The sequence below is a fragment of the Takifugu rubripes genome, chromosome 1 (assembly GCF_901000725.2).
Source record: "Takifugu rubripes chromosome 1, fTakRub1.2, whole genome shotgun sequence".
NCBI lineage: Eukaryota > Metazoa > Chordata > Actinopteri > Tetraodontiformes > Tetraodontidae > Takifugu > Takifugu rubripes.
In genome coordinates, this window is record NC_042285.1 from 16,139,686 (window position 1) to 16,167,518 (window position 27,833).

At 43.8% G+C, this 27,833-nt stretch overlaps 1 protein-coding gene across 1 annotated transcript; it reads left to right on the forward strand.

The window, feature by feature from the left end:
- Positions 1–2,863: 2,863 nt before the first annotated feature.
- On the forward strand, positions 2,864–21,224 carry impg2a (interphotoreceptor matrix proteoglycan 2a). Its single transcript, XM_029851423.1, has 22 exons — positions 2,864–3,323; positions 3,403–3,633; positions 5,914–6,080; positions 6,155–6,180; positions 6,278–6,310; positions 7,484–7,530; positions 7,762–7,805; positions 7,879–8,034; positions 8,287–8,345; positions 8,446–8,466; positions 10,043–10,242; positions 11,364–11,407; positions 12,052–12,232; positions 12,336–13,297; positions 13,478–13,765; positions 13,844–14,063; positions 14,193–14,403; positions 15,877–16,065; positions 17,228–17,429; positions 18,029–18,108; positions 18,386–18,447; positions 18,980–21,224. Exons 1-21 carry the CDS (start codon positions 3,248–3,250, stop codon positions 18,420–18,422), a joined length of 3,474 nt encoding a protein of 1,157 aa, XP_029707283.1. The 5' UTR covers positions 2,864–3,247; the 3' UTR covers positions 18,423–18,447; positions 18,980–21,224.
- Positions 21,225–27,833: the final 6,609 nt, after the last annotated feature.

Genomic DNA, 27,833 nt, shown 5'->3' on the forward strand with positions numbered 1-27,833 from the left:
CCACTGCACTGACTCTATATAGGCCACCGTTTCAGACACCGTCATCTTTTACAAAATTAAAAAAGACTTAAAAACGAAGCAGCCTTAATATCAATGAAGGTTTTCCTTTGGCTGTGATGTTACACAATATGTGTTGGTCAATCATGTTATAATTATACTGTTGTGACATGAACTGGACCTGTGAGGGTGGCCTAGGGTCCCTGGACCCCCTGTTAGGGTCCCTGGACTCCCTGTTAGGGACCCTGGACGCCCTGTTAGGGTCCTCTCACTCGTTGCCCTGTTCAGACAGGACACGTGATTGCTGGTGTTGACAAAACTCCCTTTTCCTTTCCTGCAGGCCGTGTATTCTTGTTATGGATTCCTTAAAACGTTCTCTTCATGAACGAGTCTTCAAACTCTTGCGAGAGTAAGTATGTTTTGACTCCGTGTGTGGCTGAGTGTGTATGCACACTCTGCTGGAGGTAATGTCTGCTTGTCTCAGGTATTTGGAGTCAGAATGGGAGGTCCGGCGTGGTTCATCCAGAGACTTTGGAGCAGATGAAATGCAAAGCTCCCACTGTAAAGTACCCCTGCAGGACAACAGCAGTGACTGTGGCCTTTACCTGCTGCACTATGTTGAGAGTTTTTTAAAGGTAAAATACTTGACGTGCCTCTAGTGGACAATTATCTTACCTGCAGGTGCTCAGTTATACAGCAGCAGTAATTCCACATCACCTAATTTCAACACAAGGGAGCGCCTTTAAATTTGCTGTCTTTTCTGAGCAGCCTTCATGTTTTGGTAAAATTCAACTGAAATTCTGCACTTTTGTCAAGGCAGTAAACACAAAGTCAAATCACCTAATAAGACCTGTAAATAATAATTGAATTGCCTTTGATTCTGCTTTTAGGACCCTGTGGTGCACTTTGACCTGCCTTTACATTTAGAACGATGGTTTCCACGGCAGCAGGTGCGGCGGAAACGAGATGAAATCAGAGATTTGGTCCTGAACCTTTACAGGAAGCAACAACTGGATAGTAAGAGATAGATGTGAAGCTTTTCTTTTTATTTGTCTCTTCAGCGAAGCTCGCTGGAGTATTAACTCTGCTCATACTGAGCAACAAGGACTTGAGTGAACTTTGTGTGCTTTACTTAATTAGCTGCTGTTTATGTGTTTTGATTTAACTAGACACTTAACCTGTGGTGATCTGTGGGTCCAGAACGAGACTTTTCATCGCTTAATTTATATTAGAACAGTATGAACTGTTCAATTAACTAGGAAGTATTTTAATGGAAGTATTTGTATTTGTACACCCCACGAATATCTCTGACCACTATGTTTTTATGTTGCATGACTTTTTAACAAAAAGTTTGTATTTTATTTTCAATAAATAACATACACCAGCTACATTAGAATATATGTACAACAAAAGTAAAGTTGATGTGAGTGAATTTGAATTAGGCTTTGTACTGTTTTGCCGCTCTGTTGCAAAAGAAATTGAAAGAGTTAGTGTTTCTGACCTTGCAGCAGTGAACTCATTTTTATTTAGCATTAATATTTTAGTTTAGCAGATCTGACTGATGTTCAGAGTTGTGCGCTCATCAGCACACGTCCATCACCTGACATCAACCTCCGAGTCTCCTCAGACGCTGATGCCGTTCTTCTCAACAGATCAGTTGGTTTTTCTTTATAATGTTCTGAAAGACTGTTGAAGGCATTTGTCTCGATACACACGCTAATTCCCAAACATCTTTGGTTTTTATTGTGTATTAAAGCTAAATTGTATTGTAGCTAAAGTTGATGATTGGCTTTCTTCTTGTGTTTACTCATCTAGAGGGGAGCTTGATTGTTTTCTGTTTGTAACCTTTGAAAATCTGGTTAATATATATGGATTTGTACTGATTCCTCACCTCTAAATGTTTGAGCTGATGTTGGTATTATGAAATTGATACTGAATGTCTGTATTATAAGACTAAATGATTGAGCTTTTTTGATGTATCACAGCCAAAAAGCTTCATATGTTACAGTGCCTCTAGGTGTGATCTGCTCAGAGTGCTTCGTGGCCGGCTAAGGTCTCTTTTCCATCTCAGTCTGATTCCCTGTACATCTTCTGTAGCCGTGTGCTGCAGCCCTGCATTTGTTTGAGGCTTTTCACACCTTTATGCAGCCCAAGCTGCGTCCAGGTCTGCACTCGGTGTCATTCATACGAAGTTTTACCGTTTCAAACACTGGAAAAGGCATTAAAATGATCAACTGTATCCCAAAAGCTGTCAAAATAAACTTCACAAAAAATATACAGAGAGATTGTATAAGAATTAAAATGTATTAACTTTGTACCTATAGAGGATGCTCTTGCTCCAGATGACCTGCTGCTTGATTGAAGTACATCAAAGACTTTTGTAAAAGCTTATTTTCTTCTGTTTTAATTTTATCAGCAAATGTCCGACAATCCCATTTTTAACTTGCCTTATCTGGACATCACAGTGACATCGATAGCTCGTTGAATTGTTCATTAGCCATCTTCCTTTTCTAGACGTTTACCTTTTAAAACAGGATCAAGCACAGAGCACCAGTTTGGGGTTAAAGGTCATCTCCAGACTAAGCCCACCACTCTATGATGTCACTTCAGACCCTTTAGCAGCCAGACTGACCTGACCAAGATTATTTTTGGGCAGCAGCATAAATTCCTCGTCAGGAAGCCATCTGTCAGGATGCTGGGTCGGTTCTTACCACCAACATGGAGCAACACAAATAATCATCTCATTGTCTTATTTTAGCAAACCTCTAAATGCTTCGCTTCATTTTGAGCAAATCCAGGGTGGGACGAGTGTAATTGGAATATTCTTCAACAGCAGAAACACTTTCTCTGATAAATGCATCATCTCTAACTAACCACCCGGAAACCCCTGCATGTTCTCTTCCTGGCGTGCAGCACCCTCCCTTTCCAGTGATGCTCCACTAACTTCTCAGCGAGCTCCTCTAAAAGGCTTAAAGTAAACAGGATTAGAGAGCATTAAAAAATCCCATCTCTCCATTTGCCATCTGCTCGTCTACCTGAGCAGCGAGCTGTTGTCTCTGCAGCGGTGGGGACCAGGGGAACCACGGCACCAGCAGCTAATTTCCTACAGAAACCCTCCGTCTTGTTTCTGCACGTGGAGACTTCTGAACTATGCAAATGTGGAAGAGGCTGTTCGAATTACTGTTGCGTGACTTGACTGGAAGAAAATACCTACATGAGCTGAGGAATTAATCTCAATCAGGGATTAAGCATGAGCATCATATACTGGAGATGTGTTTCCTGCTCTGTTATCAGTTTCCTACTCATATTTTTGGACATAAGGACAGGTAGGTTTTCCACTTGAACCTTCAAAGACTGCTTGGGAACAGGTGAAGGAGAGTTAAAGAGATATTTCTTTGACCCTAGGTGCAACGCTGGAAGGTTCCTCTATGGGGTACCTGACTCTGCCCGACGGTCCGGAGCCCTCGGCCCCTCCAGCTGTCATACGTGTACCTGACCTAAAGGCACCTCACCAAAACCATTCACTCGTCACACGGCGGAGAAGAAACGTGCTCTTCCCCAGTGGAGTCAAACTCTGTGCACAGGAAACCGCAGAGCAGGTTGTCGGCCATCATCTGAGCTTCTTCCACCTCAGAGGTGAGGCTGAACGCTGATGGAGATGCTGAAGGTGCTTTACATGAAACAGTCTCTGCCAGTGGGTGGTGAAGAGGGAGGTCGGGTTCAGAAACAATTCTGGGGGGGTTAGATGTGAAGATGGGGACTCAGCTGCACCTGTTCTTCAGAAGTAGTTCTCCTACTCTGTGTTCAGGCTGCAGCATTCAGGCTAAAATAGTTAAACTTGTAAATTCCAACATTTGGAGCAACACTGAGCCACTTTCTTGCTTCTTCCCTCACCAACGTTGCTGTGCATCTCTTCTTTGGGCTTGTCCAACCAGGCCAGCACTGAATAAATGAAATGGTTTTGTTAAACGTTCTCTTTCGAGCAGACTAAAATGTCATGTATGGGGAAAAGAAATGTCCCCAATTTTCATGAACGTTTCCAGGCTGCATCTTGACAGAAGGCGTTTCACCAGAGTCGACCGCAGCATCTGTGTTCACACTACTCACAATTACACCTCACTGGATAGGAATTCCCACAAACTCTCATCTGTCCACATGCTGTCCCTCTCGTCCAGTCCTTCCACTTGCTTATCTGCTCATTCAAAAGATAGTTTGCCAGTTTAGGAACTTATCTAGAACCTACAGTGAATCCGTCTTGGCAGTAGAAGACGTAGAGGTTCAGTTTTAGGCAAGAAAAATGTAGATGCTTGTTTTACCCTTTCATTTCAAATTGAAATTAGTTTATATTAGGGTTCGTGTCTTCCATTCTCCTGCTGTGGCAGCTCAGCAGGTCTAAATATAACAGCTATTCAAGTTAGATTGCGTTTGGATGAATTACAGGGGGAATTTCCTCTAAATGCCACAATACTCTGAACTTCACCCTTGATTAGAATTTACTACACAATATGATTTTTCTGACATGTAATTCACTGTGGTCGGGTCCAGGTGGAACTGCTTTAACCTCCTGGAGTCCTGCCCCCCCCCGCCCCCCCCCAGTCCAGGATCGGTACTGCAAGTTCTCATTTTGTTCTTTGAGTATTTAACTGTTTACATGATGTTGCAGAGATCTGCTGGACTCTTCAGACCATTAGACCTTTGGGCTGTTTCCATCCAAATAATGCAGTGTCGTGAAAACAGCAGCACAAGTTCAATTCATAACACCACGAAAAGCATCAGAAGTGTGAAGGTTGCTCTGTTGTTGCTGAAGGAACTTCATAACAAAGATGGGAAAAAACTGCTGCTTGTAAAATGAGAGCGGGCAGAGGTCGGCGTTATTGACACTGGCTGGAGTGTTTCTGGTGCTGAGAAAATTGGTATAATCTTGATTTGGAAGTGAACCCTGCGTCTGCTGAGACTGGAACATATGTCCGCGAGCTGACCTGGGATCAGTGCCCAGCAGGCTGACTCCAAAGTCGACATTTATATGCAGACAGATGTCAACCTCCGTTTGCAGCCAATGCCGTGTCATTTTCTTTAGCCTGGGTTGGTGACGTTATCTTTGCTTTAAATGGTCGGTTCTCTGCAAGCCCCCCGTTTATCAGTGGAGACTTTGGAACTCTCTCGTGAAACAGACGTTTATGCTTCAGCACAAGTCCCTGCTTTTAAATATTGGTAAAATATTCATCCTGATTGTGGAAATCATCCTTTCTTTAAGCAAAGACTTGGTGGAAATGATGTTAAACACCACACTGTGGGGATCCAAACGTGTGGCTTTGTGTCCGCTGACCACTGTGATGAGGACTGAATAGATTAGAGATGAACTGGTTAACCAGGCAGTGCCTATAAGCTTTACAATATTACAGGTTTTAAGGCACAAAAGCATTCGGTTCTGGTCCTAACTTTGATCCAATTCCTGTCATTTAAAATCTGTGCAACCCCAAGCAGGGGTTAAACCTTGCGTTGTATTTATCCACATCCGAACTGCATGCCTCCACCATGTCTGACACGCGTTTGTTATCATTTGGATCAGCAGATGTTCATATCCTGCTCTGGTCTTAAGAACTTTTCCCAGAGAAATGCGGATCCGACCCGTCAGATATCGAGCTGTAAATTAAAGCCTACAGTTACGACTTGTTTCTATAAACCCCAGTGTAGCAGGATATAAAACCCTGACTGCCTGTCTCGGTATCAAAGTTATTTTGCCTTATTTAATGTGATTAATGTGTAAAATGTATGTGGCAGAAAACGATGAGAGATGAGTCAAAAATCTCCCCTATGCATGTGTGCGCCTCTCCAGTCCTGGACCGAGAAACTGGAACTCCAGGAAGGTTCCGTGTTTGGTTTGAACTGAATTGTGTCGTCCTCTGCTCCGAGCAGTGTGCCAGGAGACCATATGGGAGGCTTTTAAGATCTTCTGGGACCGTCTCCCGGAGCAGGACGAGTATCAGAGCTGGATGAGCCAGTGTCAGGACAGCGCCGTCACAGCACACCAGATTGGCAGCTTCTTCAGCCAGTCGGACGAGCATCAGGCTTTAGTTAAAAAGGTTTGTGGGTGAATAATGGATGAAGAACATGTCTGTCAGAACACAAGGCCAACATTCCTTCTTTCTGTCTCCAGCGGATGTCCCAGCCGGGTGTCAAAATGTAAGAGGACCCACTTCCCCTCCACCATTTCAATCATTTACAGTCTCATCATTAATTGTGTGTTTTGTAAATGTGTCACTCTTCCCAATATGCGTAGTGAGCACTCCAGGTCCTGGCAACATATGTGCAGGTACGGTTGTCAAAGCTCCTCAACCTTACCTGTTCATATTCCCGCTTACCTGCTATCACATGGTGTCAGATGATAGTTTTCTTTTTGACATTCACTGATGTGTCTTGGATACTAGCTGGACACTTTTGTCCTAAAGAGGTGAACTCTACGATTAGGACATTATGGTGTTTATTAATGATCTATATTAAATACATCAAATAGCTCCTTAAAACATTTTTTAATGTAGCAGCAGTCATATGTAACATTACTTCATCAGGAAACAGGAAGCATCGACTTCTTCTTTGGTGGTCTAAATTGTTCTATTATTTTTCACATTTGTTTGCGTCTGCCTGCCGGATGACCTGGTGGCCATCTGTGATTGTTTTATTGTTCCCATTAAGAAAGACGGAGCAACAAATGCTGCCGTTAACGCCTGCTGTGTTGGTTAAAATTGGAGCTGTGACAACAAATAGCTGCCTCGAAGACAGCAAAGAACTTTTTTCCCCCATAAAAGCAACAATAAAATGCTTCAACTTACACAAAACAGCTGATTAGAATTAAATTTTTTACATGTAGTTATGTGTTGATGCAATTTTAAGGTGCAATTTGTATGAAAGTGTCAGAAAGATTGAAATCGCAGCATCAACAAACTGGCTCGTATTATCACTGAAATGACACAATAGCAGCATTTCAGTTCAGTTCAGGTGTGATTCTAATGCTTGAAACTGATGTTTGACCCCTGGAAAACGTCATCATTCAGGTTACATTCAGTCGCATCTGAGATTTTCGTTTTAATTCAGTTTAACTTCAAAGAGAAAGTGTCAGTTGTGAGTTTGCTTCCGTGCCCGGCGCAGTCTTGTCCCCTTAAGTCATTCTCCATTTTGGAGCTGCAGCATCTGAATACAGTAGTGAACCATCACACTGACCCTCGCTCCAGATGTTTACTATCCAGCTGTTGGCACGCCCCCAGTGCTTACAGAGCGAAAATTAGACCGAGGATTGCACAAGCAAACTAATTCACAGCTTCAGCTGGGTGATGTTAACGTATTTTACAGACTGCACCTCTAATGGAGCCCTTTCCTCGCTGTCGTGTGCTTCACCTTTAAAACCCCGCACGTGTTCCCGACCCTTCGGTGTTTTTAAGGAGATGTGGTTTTTGATGTGACGCCTGACCAGTTTTAAACTGTCTCTCAGCACTCCAACACCAGAAACGACAGAGGCAACGGAGGTTCCTGAGATCGGTGAGCACCCCTGAAACTGCAGAACCTTCTACCACGTGTGCACCGGCTAACACGTCCTGTTGTGCGCTGTTTTCCTGGACATGCTGTATTCCTGTGTTATGGTTTCTGTGTGCTTTGCAATGCTTTTTTACTGGCTGCAGGGCAACTCATAAAAAGCCACCACGAGAGGTCAATGATTAGTCTGAACAGTCACAGAAATAAACCAGCATTTTTCCATCTCGATTTCAACAGAGAAAGGAGGGGGGATGGAGGACGCTGCAGTCACGGTGGAGCAGGTAGAGACGTTAAAAGCCTGCTTGTTTACACATTTAGACCCTCTCATCCTGAATGGCCTTTGTTCCAACCCAGCTGGACAACGACATCGCCATGGAGCCCGTCTTCCCCTCGGTGCTGGAGCAGGTGCTGGAGCTCAGTATCCTCCTGACAGGAGAGATATACAGCGACAACCTCGACGATCCATCCAGCCTCCAGTTCCAAACACTCAGCAGGCAGCTGGCTGAAAAGGTGTGTCACACACGCTGTCTGTTCACACACACTTGCCTCTTCTTCGTTTTTGAGATGAAGCGACAAGCTTTACACAGAACACTTTGGTTTAAAGAAAGATATAATATTAAGTAGTTTTAAGCCAATTTAGTGCTTTTAGTAACTGTATCCTTACCTTGCAGCTTATCTTCTTAACTTTTTCTAAGGGATTATATTTGTTAATAGCTTTGTGAACCCAGCTGTGTGTATGTGTGTGTGTGTTTTTCTTTGCAGATAGAAGATGCCCTGGAGGGGCTTCCCGGATTTAAGAGCGTGTCTGTGCTGGACTTCAGGTGAGAGTCTCTCAGCTTGGATATAATCACATGGTGAACACAATAAGCAACCCATCAGCTGCTGTTATTAACTGACTTCTCCCGTCCTGGTTCCATGAAGGCCTCAGAAGGACAGTCAGGGGTGAGTCACCAGTCCAGAATGCTTATTCCCACTCTGCTCATGTGTAAGCCCGTAGATCCATATGGACCTCAGCACGGTTCGTGTTAGCTTCGTCACCTTCACCTGTTCCCCTGTGTGCACTCGGGCACGTGTAAAGCTGTCTCACTAGCTGCCTGCGCTCCGTGTCTTAGCCGGGTCACTCACCCACTAAGTGGGATCAGGATGGGCCAGGTGAGGCGGAGGTGCTGCTCAGTAGAGACGATTATTAGAGCTTTACGAGCTGGCTGATCATCCTTTTACATTGGAATAGAGAGGAGGTGGGTGGGAGGCAGATGCTCTCAGCAGAGCCGATATTTCTAATAAATAATACTTCAACTGATTTTTCTAAAGACTCAACATCACAGGGAAATAAAAGGACGACTCTGCTTTGTAAAATACAGACATTGACACAGTTTTGCTCCTCTGGAAAACCACTACAATTAAAAGCTGAACAATCTAATTGTATTAAAAGTGGTTTAAATGTATACTCTAGACTTTATTTAAATGGTTACTACAAGAGAATAATAACTATATCAAATGGTCGAAGCCTTATCTTTCATCCAGAACAGAGGTTCACAGGTAGTCCCAGACCATCCCGACACTCATTTGTGTCCAGCTGTGGGCATTTACTCATTCCATGAGAGTCAAGCCTGCAGAAAAAGCAGGCGCTCATTCCAAATAGTAAAAATTGCATCTGGCAGCCGCTCATTGGAACAATTAATATCCTAATTAATGTCATACTTATGAGATGCTATGCATCACACTATACTCACACACATGCAGAGTCAAGGACTTTGTGGTTAGCTTCTCTCTTTTCCTTAAGCTAGAATGATTTAATTCTCAAATGACTGCACTACAGAAGTCGTGAAAATAAATGAATAGTCTGTTGATGCGTAAATAAAACTGTAAATAACCAATACAAAAAAAAGATGACACAGTGACATACATTTGATTCTGATAACCTTAAGGCTCAGCACCCCCCCCCCCCCCCCCCCCCCCCACTCACACACACACACATACGTGTGTCTGCTTTTCGTAATGAAGCTATATCCGACATGTGCAGTTCAGATTCCACCATTTGTTACTGAAATGACAAGAATAGAAGCCAGCAGATCAAATTCTGGCACCTCTAGTTCGGACCAGAGTCCGTCTGCCTGTCTGAGTGCACGTGTGAAACTGCAATGAGGAAGAATTGGACGTCTGTTGAGGCGGGCTGGCACGTGTTCACTGGAAATCCAGTAAACTAGGTCAGAGCGGAGAGCTTCCAGGTGTCACTGAAGACTGACATGTGGCCCATTCATGGAGGTCTGGGCTCCCTGGGTTTTATCGTACATTGATCGTGTTATTCATTTCAGCTTTGCGTGCACAATGCGCCACTTTTGCCCTTCACACAGGAGAAGATAAATTAGCAAATAAACATTCAAGATTGAGAGATTAATCCTAAATCAACTTTGTTCATCAATGATTTCCTTTTACAGTCACATTTTAAAGGTGTGCGTAGAAGATGGCTGCCTCCGCTCTGCTGCGGCGATGTCTGAACTTGTTCTGGTGTCAGCAGGCTGGACGGAGTGGTGGTGGATTACGCCGTCACCGTGGTGGTGGACGGAGCCGGTGTGAGCAACGAGCAGCTGGACTACTTGACCTTACAGTCCAATCGAGTGGAGAATTCCTACCGCACGCTCGCGGTGCGCCCTACTGCAGTCCACGCCACCGACAGCTTTGCAACTGAAGAGCTGAAGACCACGGAGCCGCAGAGCGGTACGATGGCGGTGCAGGACTGCTGAGATACGTGGAAGCATTACAGCTCTAATGGAGAGAGCTGCGATGCCACAGAGAAAACTCTGACATGACTAATGTTCAGATCCCATTAGTATCCAACCTTAAATCATACGGATGGATCACGGCAGATCCAGCAGTCGACTGATTCTCATTTGTCAGCTCCGTCTGTTATGGATGACAGCGGCATATTAATAAAAAGCCTCATCTTAAAAGTGGGTCATTTCTTATGAACCCTGTCGTCACTTCTAGGAACTCACTATTTATTCTGTGCGGTCCCCAGCAGAGAGCAGATCCAAGAAAAGTTTGGAAAAAACAAAACCAAAAGCATTTAGTGTTGCTCGCTGATCTAAAAGCGCCTCAGATCCCCGTAGTACTGTTGAACTAATGGGGGAACTGCTGCAGCACTTCCATAGCTAGGAGAGCAAGCTGGAATTAAAGTCATCATTACTGATTTAAATATCTGCTCGTATTATTGATGATGAAAGTATGAGTAGATCTTTTTTTTCCCACTTTTAAAACCTAGCATAAAACGTCACCCTCTTTGGGTTTTCCACGTATGCAGTTCCTCACTAAGATCTGCATCCAAGCATACTTTAGATTTCCCCCCAGCACAGAGAGGGAGAGGAGCGCCAGCCACGTCCTCCTGCAGAGCTGATGTCTTCTGGAGGAAAATAACCCCAGAAGAATGCGATGGTGTAATGCCTACGCTATTGAAATTCCTTGCTGCTTTTGAGAAAGTGTGCCATTAGTTTACTGTGGTAGCGAGCTCCTCCAGGGATCAATGCCATCGCATGCCCACATTAATTATCTCAGACGTATGAAATGATGGCTAAACGCTCCCATATGGCTGACATGTGTGTCTGGGGAACGTAAAGCCACAGCACAGATTGTTTTTCCGCCCTGGCGGTGATGCAGTAATCGGCCCGGCTCACGGTGGCTCGTGTTCACTCCAGATTTTTAGCCGTGTGATTTGTAGACCTTAACCCTTAAATACCTTCAGGGTGAAGCCTATGCTGAAGAGATTACTGTAAAAATGTATCTGTGGAGTCCCTTTTTGTGTCAGATCGTATTAACGTTTTCCATCTCCATTGGTTCCATAGTGTCTGATGCCCCTGAATCTGTCACCAGTGAGACCGGACCTGTGGTAAGTACCAGATTAGCCCCACACAGCCACTAGTCTGACCTCCCTGAAGTTGGTGAATATTCTGAGTATGGGTTATTTTTGTGATAACCTGTAAGTGGCTTGTGATGTTATCCAGACGACACCAGCGCAGGTAGGAGATGAGCTCATCAGTAAGGATCAAGCAAGGCTTTGAGGATTAGTTTGGCTCCTTGCTATAATAATCCACTTCTATTCTGGGGCAAAAAGGAATGGTCCCACACCACAGCAAGAAGCAACGACACATGATTTCACTCAGACAAAAACAATATCATCCAGAGTCATTCTGGAGGTCGACTGCACACCCGGAAGGCAATCGGGGTTTTGAGTTTCACAAAGTGCAGCTGTTGGTTCACTTTACATCTCAGCTTGCTTATGAATTAATCTGCATTGGGAGTATTTGGCCAAAATACCCCAGCACCTCATGAATCCTGAATTAATGAGACGCTGAGGATGAAGGCAGAGCTACTGTGCCATCAAAGCACATTCCTGACCCTGGTTTGAATTCACTGCAGATGTGACTTCTTGCTCCTTTGTCCAAACATTTCGGTTCTCTGATAAAAAGATCCATCCACAAAAAAATCCTGGGAGTAAAGGAAGTGATTGGTGTGGATCTTTTTGTGCTGCAGCTAGATGGTGACGAGGGTTTGATCCTGGACCAGGACGCTGACGTTGTCCACAAAGATGACATCATGCCCGAGCTCACGGAATCTAACACAGTAGGGACAGAAGAAGACATCACTGTTTTGGAGGACAACGCAGTTCTGTCTCCAATGCCGGACCTTCCAGCCGGTGCACCTGAATCCGGCAGTGAGTCTCTCTCCTCCACCAAAATGTGCATTAAGCGTACTGCAGCCTGTGCATTGCAGGACGGACAGTGGAGGTCCACATTTGTCTCATTCTTGTTTTTCAGGCTTTGTGGAGGAGGATCTGTTGCTGGAGGACATTGTCCAGACTCCTGCTGTTGAGAACCCTCCACCAGAGGAGGTCCCAGCGGAGGATCCCTCCACCGAGCTGCCTGATGTCGTCACGCTGCCTGAACCTCCGGTGGAGGTGGAGGCCTCTGGTTCAGGAGAGCTGGAGGAGCATCTCAAGCCAGCTGCCCCCACAGAATTGGATGTTTCTTTTGAACACATTGAGCCACATGATGGACTGATAACAGGAGATGAAGCCATCAAGGCAGATGCTATCTTGGAAACTGAAAAAGCAGAAGTAGAGGTTACCACCATGGTAGAGGAAGCTGTAATCCAAACAGTGGATGAGCAGCTGATGCATGGGAAGGAAGTTCCAGAGGAGTCAGAGATCACCACAACTGCATCCACGACTACATATGAAGAGGTGCTTCCTGCGAACGTCCTGCCACCTGAAGCTGTAGACCTGACCAAGGAGGCATCAGAGCCAACATCAGAAACGGCCTCAGCAGCTGGTGATAAGAGCAGTGATGAAGATTCCAACATCCTAGCTGCTGCACCAACAGACATGGTGGACAACGCTGAGCAGAACGCCGAAGAGCCTGGAGAAGAAACAAATGTTCATGTTGTCTCGATAAACCCTGATATACCCGTACTTGAGGAGGACGGCCTGGAGGCAGCAGCAGAGAGTGACGGACAAGAAGTGATAGAGGAGACGTTGCCTGAAGCTCCAGCTGTTGAGACAGAAGGATCGGAATCTCGGCAGATCTTGACGGAGGATCTCGCAGAAGATGAGATCCTACTGGTCAACAGAGATGAGACAGAACCACCAGTAATAGATGTTGTGAGCCACGCGCAACCCACTGTCCTCTCTCCAGAGAGGGAGTCCCCCTTCACTCGCATTTCTGAAATCAATGCTGTGACCGAAGAGCACCCTCATATCAACATCCCATCACTGGTGGAGGTAACGCTTTTAGCACTTCAGACCTCTGAAAAACACCGTAGTGTGAGCGAAAATTGGAGTTATCAAATGAAAGAAACCAAAAGTGAACAATGGTGACATCCGGCTGGCCAGTAAAAACCAAATCATTGTCTAAGAGTAGAAAACCTCAATTTACAGTCACTCTGCTTCGTTTCCCCCCAGATTCAGACCACTGATGAAGGCCTGGATGATGCCACCATTGGAGACCAAAGTTTCGACTTGATGGACGATGGTTTTGGGTCGGTTAACCACACAGAAGAGGGAAGCACTGGTTTTCCCACTGGGGTGGCTCAAGGCACGGACCTGGTCAGTCTGGCCATGCCTCTGAATCCCAGACGAGCGCTGATGGTGTTCTTCAGCCTTCGTGTGACAAACATGATGTTCTCAGATGATCTGTTTAACAAGAGCTCCGCAGAATATAAAGCTTTGGAGCAGCGCTTCCTGGAGCTGGTAACCAAGCTACTGCCTGATTATCAACCTTTTCTTCCCACCAGAGCTTCTGTTTCCTAACATCAGCTCTCTTCACAGCTTGTTCCCTACCTGCAGTCCAACCTGACTCATTTTGAGAATCTGGAGATCCTGAACTTCCGGAATGGGAGCATTGTGGTCAACAGTCGGATGAAATTTGGCAAGCCTGTGAAAGAAGGTGTCACAACCACCGTCTATCTGATCCTGGAGGATTTCTGTAACACGGCTTACCAGACCATGAACCTGGCCATTGACAAGTACTCGCTGGATGTCGAATCAGGTGGGCGGCCACCAGAGAGGGAAGTCTGTTGGGATATTCAAGAAATATCCACATTCTTCATCTATATGTTACACTAAATATTGCTTTGATATGTCTGGTGAGCCTACGTTAAGAGTTGTTTACTTCCAGGGGACCAGGCGGACCCCTGTAAGTTCCAGGCCTGTAACGAATACGCGGAGTGTAAGGTCAACAAGTGGTCGGGGGAGGCGGAGTGCGTCTGCAACGCCGGCTACTTCAGCGTGGACGGGCTGCCCTGTCAGAGCATCTGTGACCTGCGGACGGACTTCTGCCTCAACGACGGCAAGTGTGACATCATCGCCGGCCAGGGAGCCATCTGCAGGTGGGTGCAGATTAAAGATTGTAATCCGCCTGCACGCAGCTGGGAGAGGCGGTCTGTCAGGCAGGTTAACTGGGCCAGAATTTAGCGAGAATAGGGAGAGGATCAAAACAACTTGTTGGATATTCTGTATTTTATGCCTGAAACTGCTGCAGAGCAGATTGTGAGGCGCAGTTGATTTGCTCGGCTAATCAGGGAGCTTTAAGACGCATCTAATCACATCAAATGCTTCATCTAACATTTGTGAAGGTGACACAAATCACTAACACTTCAGTTACCTCCAGTGATTCATTACTATGCTCACACATTTATTTGTTAGACTGAGTCTAAATTTCACCTCTGCCCCTTAAATGCTCGTTCCATCCATCCATCGTATTCACATGGCTATATGTTAGTAGCTTCTTCAGTAAAGGTTTCCATATTCCAACACATAATTGCATGTAATATATTAATAATCAGGTTCAGACACAGAATCATACCATATCAGAAACCATGTTGTCCTCCAGTAAAAATATTTAGACTATTATTAACCAACAGGGAGAAAACTATCCTTTAATCCTGCCTCATCCTGATAGTGTAGAACAGGCGGGCAGGTCCAGATGCTGCTGGGCTGTTGTTTACTTGATCCAGTCTAACAGAAATTCTGTGCTGCTCTATGGAGACAGGATACAAATATTTGCAGAGGATTCCAGTTCTGCCAAAACGAGGCATTAATAAATGAATGACACATACAGAATGTTATTTTATGAACTGCGGTAAAACAAAACACTTGTTTGAGGATTTTCTCATTAATCTTTGCTCTCTTTAATTATGTAGCATGCAATAACAAACAGAAGAAGAGTGATGACTATATCCTTACATGTTCTATTGCTGAGGGCTTTAAGAGCTTCATATAGGGACACAATGTGTTCCGCACGAGCGCATTTCACATCTGGTCCGGCCAGTAGGTGAATGATGGCGTGGCCGGAGTGGGGTCCGGTCCGCTGCCTGGAATAAATGCTCGTTCGTGTTGCTCTTCAGGAGTCACGTTGAATCCATGTGTTGTTGTCTGATGGGGAACACAACTGTGTAATAAGCAAAGCCAAACTTGATGCTCGTTATTTTTCTCTTAGTCACTGGTTTCATGATGCGGTTGACTGGTGGTTAGTTAAGTTAGCATGCTGGGAATCTAATAAATGCATCAAATCCAGTCACTGTGAGGTTTATTGTTCCGAGTCTTGTGGAAGTGACACACTGGAGACTCAGATGACCTGTGCTGAAATGATGTTTACTGATCAGAAGTGGTACAAACATGGAACCAGTTCCTGCATGCAGCGCCAGCCCCAATTCTGATGAGACACTCGATGCACATGATCACTAAGAGCTGCTTCAGGACAATAAATGAGAGCAAAGGTCAATCTATAGGACAATTTAGGAGTTAGGGAGAAGTTCTGAGAAGTAAAAAAAAGAAAACAGCTCTCAAACTTTTATCCACAGGTGTCGCGTCGGGGAGAACTGGTGGTACAGAGGTGAACACTGTGAAGAGTATGTGTCCGAGCCGCTGGTGGTCGGCATAGCCATCGCCTCGGTCGCCGGATTTCTACTGGTGGCCTCCGGAGTCATTTTCTTTTTGGCCAGAACATTAAGAGATCAGTATGATAAGGAAGAATCCGAAGACCCAATACGGTGAGGAGACGTAACCCTGGCACTGAAACAACCCTGTGTTTTGTATTCCACCTATATTTAAACTACATCAAACCATAGTTTCTCTTTAATAGTGGCCAGAGTAACCGATATTTAATGTGTCTGAAATTTTCTCTTTTCCACATAAGCTTCCTCAAAATAATGTTGCCTGGTTTATTTCTTCAGGGGACAAAATAAACTGTGACATGTTGGGAGCGGAGCCCCAGCGCCACCGCCAAAAGGAACAAACCGCACTATCAGTTTGCTTTTTTAAGCCAATCTTTTCCGTCCTTTTATTTATTTTGTTCCCTCTGTTGCAGACTCTCTATCTGATCTCTCTGCTGTGCGTTTTTCCATGACTGCTGGAGCAGACTGAGGAGAAACATTTGCCCTCTGCTAATTAACTGATCCAATATTGAGCTAATCTGGTTCCAAAAAGCCCTAGTCACCTCGCACAATAGGCTTTTCTCAGGGACAAAAAGAAATATACACCCAAGGTTAATGCTTGGGAATTATGCTCCGCAACTGTGTCGTCCAATCCAAGGCTGAGTCTGTACGTTACATTTGACTTTAAAAAAGCAAAAGCGCTCCACCTTCAGCGACATGGAGCACTCCTTCCCTTTGAATACAAAGTAGGACTAAATGGGCAGAAACATTTGATGTCGTGAAAAATCACTTTATGATTTAGACTCCAATGCTTTTTCCCAATGTTGGGAATAATGTAAGAAGGTTAAAGCTGGGTGAAAAGGAAAGTTATCTAACTCTGGGAATTCTTTCCAATGATCATCACATAGGACTGAATGGAAAAGATGACAAATGCAGTTCAAAGTGTTGCATCAAGAAAGATTATTACATAATAAAAAAGTGACGTACAACGACTAATGAAGAGCAACATTTCACAATTAAAATAGTTCTTTTGAGCATCTTATTGTCCAGATGTGCAAAAATAATTTTATATTCATGCCTTCCTTTATTCTGAACAATGACTCAGAAAACATGTTTGAACAATGTAGTGATGTGAATTGTAATTCTTGTGCAACTGTCTTTAATCTCCTTAGGAAATAATGAACGCCGCCAGTGTCTTTGTCTCATCTTCACTCCCAGCAGCTCAGATGTTTCTGCTTCATGTTCTGGCTCATTCATGGTTCTGTGGGATTCTCTCTAGACACATCGAGAGCCTCCCGTCTTTGGAGAGGGCGACCAAGTACAACCCCATGTACGAGAGTGAGGCCACCACCGGCTACAGCCACTACTACCGCCGCTACCCTGAGGTTCCCATGTTCAGCAGCACCAGTGCGGAGGCCTCCACAGACTTCAGCAGTGACGAGATGAGACACATCTATGAGCACAGTGAACTGACAAAGGAGGTGTGTGTGTGTGTGTGTGTGTGCATGTGGGAGGGGGGAGAGAGAACGCACATGTTGTGTGTTGTCAAATTCATACTAGTAAAAGAACACTTTACTAAAAGTCTTTATCTCATCTTGTACGTATTTCTGATCATTAAAATATGTTTCTGTCAGTGTTTGTACCAGAGGACTGAAACTTGATGATATGGAAAGTTGATACTGGTGCTCAATGATGGTGTCATCATCACCAAAAATATGGAAAAAAAACCCCAATATTATTCTGACCTAAAAACCCAAGAAATGAATACTGAAGTTTAACCCTGACGTCAGATTAAAGCAGATTAATCAAACCCTTACTTTAGGTTTTAAAAAATCTGAAAGAAATTCCAAAATCTGAATTTTGAGAGGGAAAGCTTATATTTACACACACACACACACACACACACACACACACACACACACACACACACACACACACACACACACACACACACACACAGGTATTTATATCCATCTGCTTCTATCTCTAATTTGAATATAGAAATACATGAAAGCAGTCAAAGTGGAGGTTTTAAACTGTTGTAAATCACAGGTTGTCCTGATGTGAAATGTTTTCACAGGAAATCCAAGACAGGATCCGCATTCTGGAGCTCTACGCTAAAGACCGTCAGTTTGCCAGTTTTGTGCGGCAGCATCAAGCGTGAGTGTCTTTCTTCTTATATGAAATATGAGGATCTGGTGAGGTTTTGCTGAAGAAGGGATCAGTTTGTTAGTCGGATGAATCTTTACCTGCCACATCCAGTGAGGATCAAATGCTCTTGATGAGGAACAGACATTTCTACAACTGCCTGCCGCTAAACAACCCTCTTTAATGTCAATTTCTCATCATCCCTCTGCCATAACTGTTTGTGATGGACGCAGAAATCCATTTTTCTATAAAGATGACGTCTAATCATCTGTGTCTGTTTGCTTTTCAGAGCTCTGGATACATGCAGAGACAACTCATCCACATAGACACAGAACTTCTGTCAACTAAAAGGTAATTTTCATCACAACACTCAATTAAAGACCTTTGAAAGGCCCAAAGAAAATACTTCTATCTTCCCCTTTCATTCCTCCAAAGACATCAGCAGGGGAAGCGTTATCTGAATTATTGTAGCCAGTGATAAACACATGAAATTCTTCATGAATCTAGATTGACGGCTTGAGGAATCAGTCATTTAAACCCCATTTAATGCCAGCAGCTGCTCTGATAACATTTATTTATTTCTTCAATGTATGTGGTCTCCAGAAAGACAATATCCACACCATCACCGTCCACAGTCGCCTTTTTAAAAATCAAAATAAATACTTAGCACAGGATGATAATGAGGTTTTGGTCTATATGCATATTATAACATTTGTATACATATTTGTGGTAAACTTTAGTCTATCTTTCGTGTCCATACATAAATATTCTCTTGCTATAAGAACACCAGGACCAGTTGTATCTTAGACCCAGGATGTTGTCTGACTAGTTTGAGCCCTGTTAAACCTGTTCTGATTGCTGATGCCGTCTGTCTGCGCTGCAGAATCTTGCCTCGCTGCGAATTGAAGCTGTTGGTCGAGACTCTTCACTTGCTGACAAGAATTCGGATTGTTTTGTCATGGACAAAAGCACCCCAGTATGTTCATATGCCACATATGTTGACGGTTCCTCCCTCCTCTTTGGTGCCTTGTCTTGACTGGGCCAACTGGTGGTGACATCAAACATTTGCTGCTCGTCTACTGGACGCCCCCTTTTGGTGAAACCCAGGACTGCATCCTTTTACTTGAAACGCAGCTACACAATAAACATGTCCACAGACTGGAGTAATCAGCTTTTTCATGTCATATATGTAAAAATGATAGGCTTTCGTTGTGAATATGTACATACAGTGGGTCTATGCTTAGCTGCTACTTAGGGGAAATATTGAAATCACTGTTTCTATTGTTTCTCTTTAGATTGTTGCAGTGAGGAAAAAGAGACAGTTAATCTTAAATAGTCAATGGTGCTATCTTACTTTACTTCACAGTATTGTAGATTAAAGGAATAGCTCTCTCTCTGGTACACACAGATCTGTTTAAATAATCTTATTTATTTGTGGCTAGTAGCAGTTAGCCCAGCAAAGTAAATACTGTAACCCTGGGAAACCAGTCAAGTAACACAAACTGTCTAAACAGTCAGATAAAGGTGTGTTGAGGCCTTATGCTGAATTAAAAAAATAAACACTCTCTCATCAGTCTAAACTCAGTGCCCGGATAATCTGACAGAACCCAGAATTTTATTTATTTATTTACTAATTCATTACAACATAATATCTTAAATAGCCCCTCACGCTTGATCGCTGGCATCTTCCCTCTTCTCTTGATCATCTCTGGGATGTTTCTCCATCACCTGTTGGGCACCACTCGTGCAGCGCCGTGGTGGCAGCCTCATGCCGTGGGGTGTCTGTTATGGAGCCAACAGAACCGCAGACTGGGCTGACCTGCACCTTCCATCTATGCAATGACAGAGTCTCTCAGGGACAACTCTGTGAAAGTCCTTGGTTGACCCAGCCAGAGCTCTGACCTGAACCCTTGCCTACATCTCTAACGAGACCTGAAAATGTCCTCCAACAGCCCCCGTCAAACTGTGCAGAGTTTGAGAGCGTCTGCAGTGAAGAACATCAGAATATTCCCAAATTCTGTTGTGAAGGCTTGTGGCCTCATGCCCAGGAAGACTAGAGGCTGTAACTAGTGCCAGAGTTCTGAGAATCCGTTCTCATGTTGTCATCCTTGGGTATTGAGTGTGAACTGATGGGAGAATATTTGGATACTTTTATTTTAGCAAAAGGCTGCAACATAACAATAGACACAGTAAACGGTCTGAAAACAGTGTGGCTGCGCTGTAACTAAAATGGGACTACGTGGAGATTTAGAGACGGAGCTGTGTTTCCTTGTTGTCAGACTTTATGCCAAACTAAACTACATTCGTAATGTTCCAGCAGCTGACGTTTTCATGAAATGTTTAGTCCTTTTATGGTGGCCTGATTTAATGTTACTGTATGTACAGCATTCATCAGCAACTTGTCACTGTTAATAGTCTATGAGTGGAAAGTTCCATTTCTTTCTGGAATTCCATCAGTCTAAAGCTTCGGTTCATGACTGCAGATCTACAGGCGTGAATATCTGATGGCGTGAAGCAGAACACATGAAACCTATTTGAAACCAGTAAATGACAAAGCAAAACAAACAAGCAAACAGTATTTTAATGTTAAAAAGCTGTTGGAGTTGATTCAACTGTTTTGGTCCCACAGATAAACAATCTCAGTTTAGTTTAGTCATTTTTGAATCTGGCAGATTAATTCTGTTATTCCCATAATTCATATTTCCTCAACCATGACCTGCAGTTTGTTTCGAGCGGCGTCTGACGGCCGGTCCAGCCCAGCTCAGAGCTCTGCTTCATCACATGTTACAGGTCACAGTTTAGCAGCTAAACTAGCTAAACTTTAGTTTAAATTATGAGTTTTACGTGTTTCACACTGAGGATTGATAATAAAAATCTGCAGTGGGCTATTATGAGGGGATCATGCCTTTTTTACAGGTTTTTCTTTTCTTTGTTGCATTTCTAGATTTATGTCCCCCACTTTCTCCACCTGGACAAACAGCCAGTAAATCACACACACTTCTGTTTTAACCCGTAAAAGTTTCTATGTTCTTTTTATACGGAAAACTGTTAATTTCAGCCGTCTTATCATGGGGAGCAGCTGTGTAAATGACTAACAATTACTGCTTGTAAAAATAAATCAATAAATACAACATTTGACTAAGAAGCAGTTTCTGAACTCATGTTTCCCTTTAACAAACGAATCATTGAAGTCCAGTTTATGGGGCCAGTTGTCCCACTCAGCTGCGTGTTTCCTGTTGTTGTTGCACTTCTGATGCAGCTTTACTGATGCAGAATGTTCACTGACTGTAATTTGTTTGTGTACAAGGTGAATAAAAGATGCAAGACATCCTGAGTGATGATGGACTGATACAGTCCTCAACATGTTGTTACCAGGAAAAAAAAATCTAATTACAACGGAATGATGTGATAATTGTGCACAGAACCTGAGTGATATCACAAACAAGTCACCATTTAACTTCAGTAGCTACTCTTCAGTACTCACGATGGGTTTGGGCCACTGTTGTGCAGCATTTAAGCAAATATTAGCGTGTTTTGTGTATTGCTACGTTGTGAAACTGTAAATCTGTGGAAGTTGTGTTACAGCAGAAGCATTACAGGATTTTTACACATTTAATCTGAAGCAAAATGGTCCAAATTTCAAAAGAACTTTAGTCTTTTCATAAAAATAAGCCCTTTTGGACTCTGGCTCCCAGCCTGTTGCATACAACTGTGAGTCCGTCTCTAAATCCTGTCGTTTTCTAAAAAACAACAGGTGGAGGAACAGACTCTTCCCCTCCCAGAGTCACTGATTTATTGGCTCTTCCCCTGTGGTTGCAGCAGGTCTTTAGCCTCTCCTGGATAATCCTGTGAAGATTAACCTCATCAGCTGTGGATTACAGGCCCGTCCGGGCCTTGCCGGCTCGCTCATCTTCGGACACACGTGCAGGGATTTGATGTTGTAACTTAACAACTATGCAGAAGGAAAGTGGGCATGGTGGTAATAACGTGAGACCCAAATGGTGTGTTGATGTCCTCCGCCTCAACTAACATCAACATCCGATGAATCAGACAGTCCTCATCAGAAGGGCGTGTTTGCTTCCCATCGTTGCTCGATGAAGGGTCGTCTTCTGACTGACGGGGTTCGATCTGTCAGCACCAGAGACCGATGAGATGGTCGTGCGTGGGAGGAAGTCGTAGGTGTTTGCCGAAAGACTGACGTGTTTAAGGATGAGCGAGGAGCAAGTGAAACGCTCCCAAAGTGAGGAAGAGGATGAACAAGATGGGTTCATGCTTCAGATATCTGCTTTGAAACGCAGGCGTGTCATTTATAGTAAATAAGAGTCAGGCAGTGTTTATCTGATTTATTAGCTTACAGTCAGGAAACTCCCTCACTACTGAGAATTGCTTCACACATTAGCAACAGCACTTTCTGCTCTTCTGACCTACATTATATGTCAACTTGGTCAAATTGTGCCGAGAGGAGCAACACTGTTACATTTGAAGTTCTCCTTTTATTTTTCTCTCAAGGTTGAGTCCTTTTAATCCTTGACATCAGAATTTGGAATCACTAAAAGACTTTTGATATGCAATGTTTTATTTTACTCCCAGTAGTAGGTTTATTTTAGCTGGTACCAGTGGAGGCAGAGTGAGTCTCTTATCTGTGAAGCTGTCACAGCAAATGGTTCTGGGTTTATGTCCCACTCACGGCCCTTTTATGTGAAATGTTGTGTATTTTCATCCAGGCACTCTGGTTTCCTGCCAAAAAACATGGTGAGTGTCTCTGTGTGTGTTCTGTGACCCCATGACCCTAATAGAAAAGGATGGAGTTTTACACAAACGGAGGCAATGATGACTTGATGACATCATGTGGGTCACAAGGTCACTGCAGAATTATCATGATTACCTTGGAAGCCACTTCTGAAAACGTGCACTGATCGTGCATCCCTGGACCCCTCAATAACTGTTTCTGACTGACGTCTGCAGACCTACGAATAAGTGTGTGTAATAACAGTGTTAACAGTAAACGGTGTCTAACCAGTTGGCCATGAAAGACTGGAACGTTCCTGGAACTGCAAAGTCGTTACGCCGGAACCTCAAACTAGTTTTCCTGTAAGGAAAACAAGTCAAATTACTTTTAATGAGTTCACTGTTTTACTACAACTAACTGTGGTGAGGTCTGGTGTAATTTTATACACTTTAAGTTTTGTTATTTGCACTTTAATTGCATGTTTCTCTCTCTCCCCCACACTTATTTTGCCTTTTCCTTTTATATTTTCTATCTTTTCTTCCACAGCCCAGTTTGGACACATTAATGTCTCCAGTATGTTTTTGGTGGGTGTGTGTCAAAGGGAAAGTAACTCACACACGGGGACAGAGAAGCGGAAAAGGCACGTGTCTGGATCGCTGCTCTCTTTTTGGCCCACGTGCCTCATGAGTGTGGTGCATGTAATAGGTGATGAAGAGTTCACATGTTGATAAGGAGTCATCACTGCGTTTATTCCAGACCTTCTGGACAAATCAGACCTTGGCTTTAAGTTTCCAGTTGTGGAAGTATTTGCTTTAATTAGTTGGAGTTAAAAAATGATAAATGCTGTCATGTGAATCTGTTTCCCGCAACTCATTCACAATTTTTAAATACTTGTGACATTTAATAACTGGGAAACCAGACCTCCGTATGGGATGAGCTTTTATCCTGAATAGTATCAGGCCTGTAGCCCCTAAAGCAGACAGATTAACACCCACACAATCAGAATCAGGAGATGTGTTACTGGATCTCATCCCTAAAACACAGCTTAAACTTTACACGTCACTCCCTGTTTGTAAATGTTAAATCCCCCTTTTTTCACAGTGGTTGCTGACATGGACCTCTCTCCTTACACTGGGAGGCTCGCTGCTTGTTGAGCTAATTTTACTGGGGGTGATTTATGACACACAGATGTTCAGGATAAGCAGCTATCCAGTTGGAGGTGTGTGTGCACGCGCATGTGTGTGTGTGGGTGTATGAGAGAGAGAATGCGGTTAGCCATCACACACAGTTTTTCCAGGTTATCAACACAAGGAGCACCAGAGTTCAGCAGTCGTCTCTCGGTACCTGGCTGCCAATTAGCCCTCTAATTCCAATTTCCATTAATGGGGGTATGATATTTAAGACCATTTCCTCTCAACTGAACACATTTAAGAGGGGCTATATATTTTCAAGCTCTCTCCCCAACAGATAGATCTAGAGTATCTCATATTTGTTGTTGATTGTCTCTGTTGCTGTGTTTTTAGCTGTTCGGGGACAGTCCCCCTTGTGGACGTCCAAAACACACAGTTAGACAGAAACAGATTTATTTAAATGGAAACTCTGAGCACGTTATTATCATAACCCCAATAAAAATGTCACACAGCCTTTTCAAAGACTAGAAACGGAATAAATTCCACTGCTTTGGAGTCAGATTTGATCCTTTTACATGTAAGGCCATGTTTTGTGGTAAAACCCGAGTTTCTACAAGTCTCCCAGTTAAAAACAGACGAACTTTCAACCCTTCGGTCCGAGTTTTCGGTGGAGTTAAAGAGGTCTACGAGTATCATTCGGATGTTCTCTCATTTCTTTTGTTTTGGTGACTGTTGTTGTGCTGGACAAACAATCACTCACATTGATGGTCTGAATCAGAGTTTGTAGGGAAAAAAATGGAATAAAAGTCTTGGATGCTACATGACATTCATCCCCAGTGACATAAACTAAGAGCATCGATATTTGCCAATCTGCGGTTGTGATGGGGAGGACCTCGGTAATTTACGCCTGCTGTCTGGTCCATAAATCAGGAGTGTGAAGAACATGTCCTCCGCGGTCCTGCTTCCAGCGCAGATGGTAGCAGAGGTGGCTGCAGGGAAGGCAGGAAGTGAAAGGAAGAGAGGAATTCTGCGATGTGGACACAGGAGTGCACGGTGAGCGCACGGTCAACAGAGCACAGCTAGCGTCTGAAGCCAGCAGAGGAGTTCTCGCTGTGCGGCAGCTCTCTGAGAACCAGCGTAAACCCACCGAGAGGCTTTGCTTGGTTTTGTTTGCGTCAGGCCCAAAGCTGCATAATTGATTCCATCTGTCTCTGAGATGATGATGCTGAGTCACAGAAGACAAGTTCGGCCTGTTTAACATCACCATTCACTTTCTTTCAAATGTAACCTTTCGCACGTTCAGTTTCATGTTTTCTCATTTTCAGCTCCTCTCGTGAGTTCAGGAACACGTGAGCGGTTATCAATCTGGGTTCGTGTCCTTCTAAAATCCTTCTAAATCCTTCTGAATGCGCTCTGCAGTCGTTTCCTCTGAAGAATAGCGATGGTTGGCTTCACCTGTACGGTTCCGTGCTCAACCTTCACGCTGGCACGACCAGCTGCCGGAACTCTGTGGAATCCCAACTCAGTCCCTGTTTTCTGAACATACGTGAAGTTTGAGGTTTCAGGTTATGCTGCTGGAAGCAGCTGACCCTGACCTCCCATTAAGAATGAACATCTGATGTTGGCTTGTTCCATCTTAATCATTTAAAGTTGTGGCGCGGGTTCTGCAGATGGTTGTTCTCATCTTTTCCTGCTGCAGTAACAATGTGGTTTTGTCAAATCTTTTCCATGGCCAAGTTCAGGGTTAAGATGTGAATTGTTAGAGTGGATCACGCCTCAGTTAGGTCAAAGGTCACAGGTTCTGCACAAATATGAAGGGGACAATGGAAAGGCTCCACGGGGGTTGCTGCATGAACATGTGCATCAATGTCTTTTTCTGTGTGTGTGTGTGTCTCCTTGTATTTGTTACTTACTTAAGATACTCGTTCTACTATGAAAGGGAGGACATTTTTGCAAAATGGGCCATTTTTAAACAACTTCAAGAGACTATTTAAAGGTTTAGATGTGGTTTTAAACTTGAGGTTATAATTGGGTTTATGTGTGTGTTATAGGGTTTGTTGGTACGGTTAAGGAGCTGAGTAATGTATTTTGTTTATTAAAGGTCCCCACACAGACAGAAACACAAGATGTGTGTTTGTGTGTGTGTTGGTTTACTTTCATGTAAGCAGAGGTCCTCAGAGAGATAGTTTATCTCTCTGGTTTCTATACTTTCATACCGTCTCAGACTTTTCATCAGGTCAGGAGCCTGCAGGAGCTCACACACACCCACACATACGCACGCACGCACACGCACGCACGCACGCACGCGCGCACGCACACGCACGCACACGCACGCACACGCACGCACACGCACGCACGAAATGAAATGAAATGAAATGCATGCTAAATAAATTGAAACTATCTATCTACATCTAACTTATAGGGGCCTGGGGATATTTAAACTGTAAGCAAATAAAGAAACAACTAATGACAAATAAGGGCCTAATTACAGGGGCAGGTGAGTATTCAGCTCTTGAATGTTCGGCCGTTCATGTCTTAACCTGCTGTTTGAGCTGTTGCATTTGTAATGATCTGGACGTCTTCCTGATGGAGATTTTTTTGTCTTTGGTTTAATTTTGGCAGTTTTCTGAGCTCCGTGATGGCTTGTTGGCTGATTTATGACAATTAACTATGATGTATTAACTTTAAAAATTTTGCAATAAACTTGTAAACGTCAGGCCACTCCCTGATGGTCAGAACTTCACTTTGATACGTCTGTTTCGAACACAGAAAAACACATTGTTTTGTCATTATGTCACATTTTCTAAGTCCTAAAGTATTCATTGTCTCATTTTTTTTTTTTACCTCAGCAGAAAAACATTATTTTGTTTTATGTATCAAAACAGTGATGTCACGGAGCCTTAAAGGTGATGATAAATAGATTTTTGTGTCCTTTAACAGAACCTGTAGTTTTCTTCTAGTGACGATAATGATAACACAGTAAAAAGCCCCAACGACTGAATAGAGAGTGTGTTTATTAACCTGTGTGCTGAGAATGAGTGTTTTTAGTCCAGTTTCACTGCTGTGGATCCAGTCAGCAGTAGTTAGTCAGTAGTTTTGCTCTGAAGGACACGTGGAAAACAATTGAACCTTTACCTCAAAAAGCCCTCCTAGTTTCAAACCCTCATCAATTTGAACTTGTGGCTGAACTTCTGACCCATCACGTGAAGATAAGCAACTTTTATTTTTACATCCCAACCTCGCCCGCTCTTCCCTCTGGGCGTCGGTCGTTGAGAAACACTCTTAACTCAGTGCTACAGAGAAGATGACAGTGAAAGAAAAGAGTTAACACATGGGTCTAAAGTGCTTCTGTGTATGTTTAAGGACCGTTTTCCAGTTCGCCCGGGTCTGTTTTGGAAACGTAAAATGGCTGGTGAGGGAACAATTGGGATAGCTGTGGCATCTGGAGGTGGAGGGCAGTTTTTCCAGTCTGCTCAGCATTTGCACGAGCACCTGCTCACAATTAGACCTGGATGTCTTCTCTCTCCTCTGGGCCGAGCCATCACGGTCCAGACGAGGCCCCTCTCACACACGTCAAGGATAATGAATCAAGCCATTAAGTACAACTCAGAAATTATGTCTCATTAAAACGCAATCAATAACTACCGACCCGGCATTTGCTACTACCCCGTTATTTACCCTCCATCATCAGGCCGCAACAATCCCAGCAGAAATATTGATCTTAGACCAAGGTGCTGAGAAATGCCATGGTGATGTTTCTAAAATGAGCCTCAGCTATGCAGAACCCGTGTGGTCTTGTCCTCAGTGGCTGTAGTGCTGTTGCTCTTATATGGTGCTTATTATTTGTTATTTGACTCATAAACTGCCCCGCAGCAAGT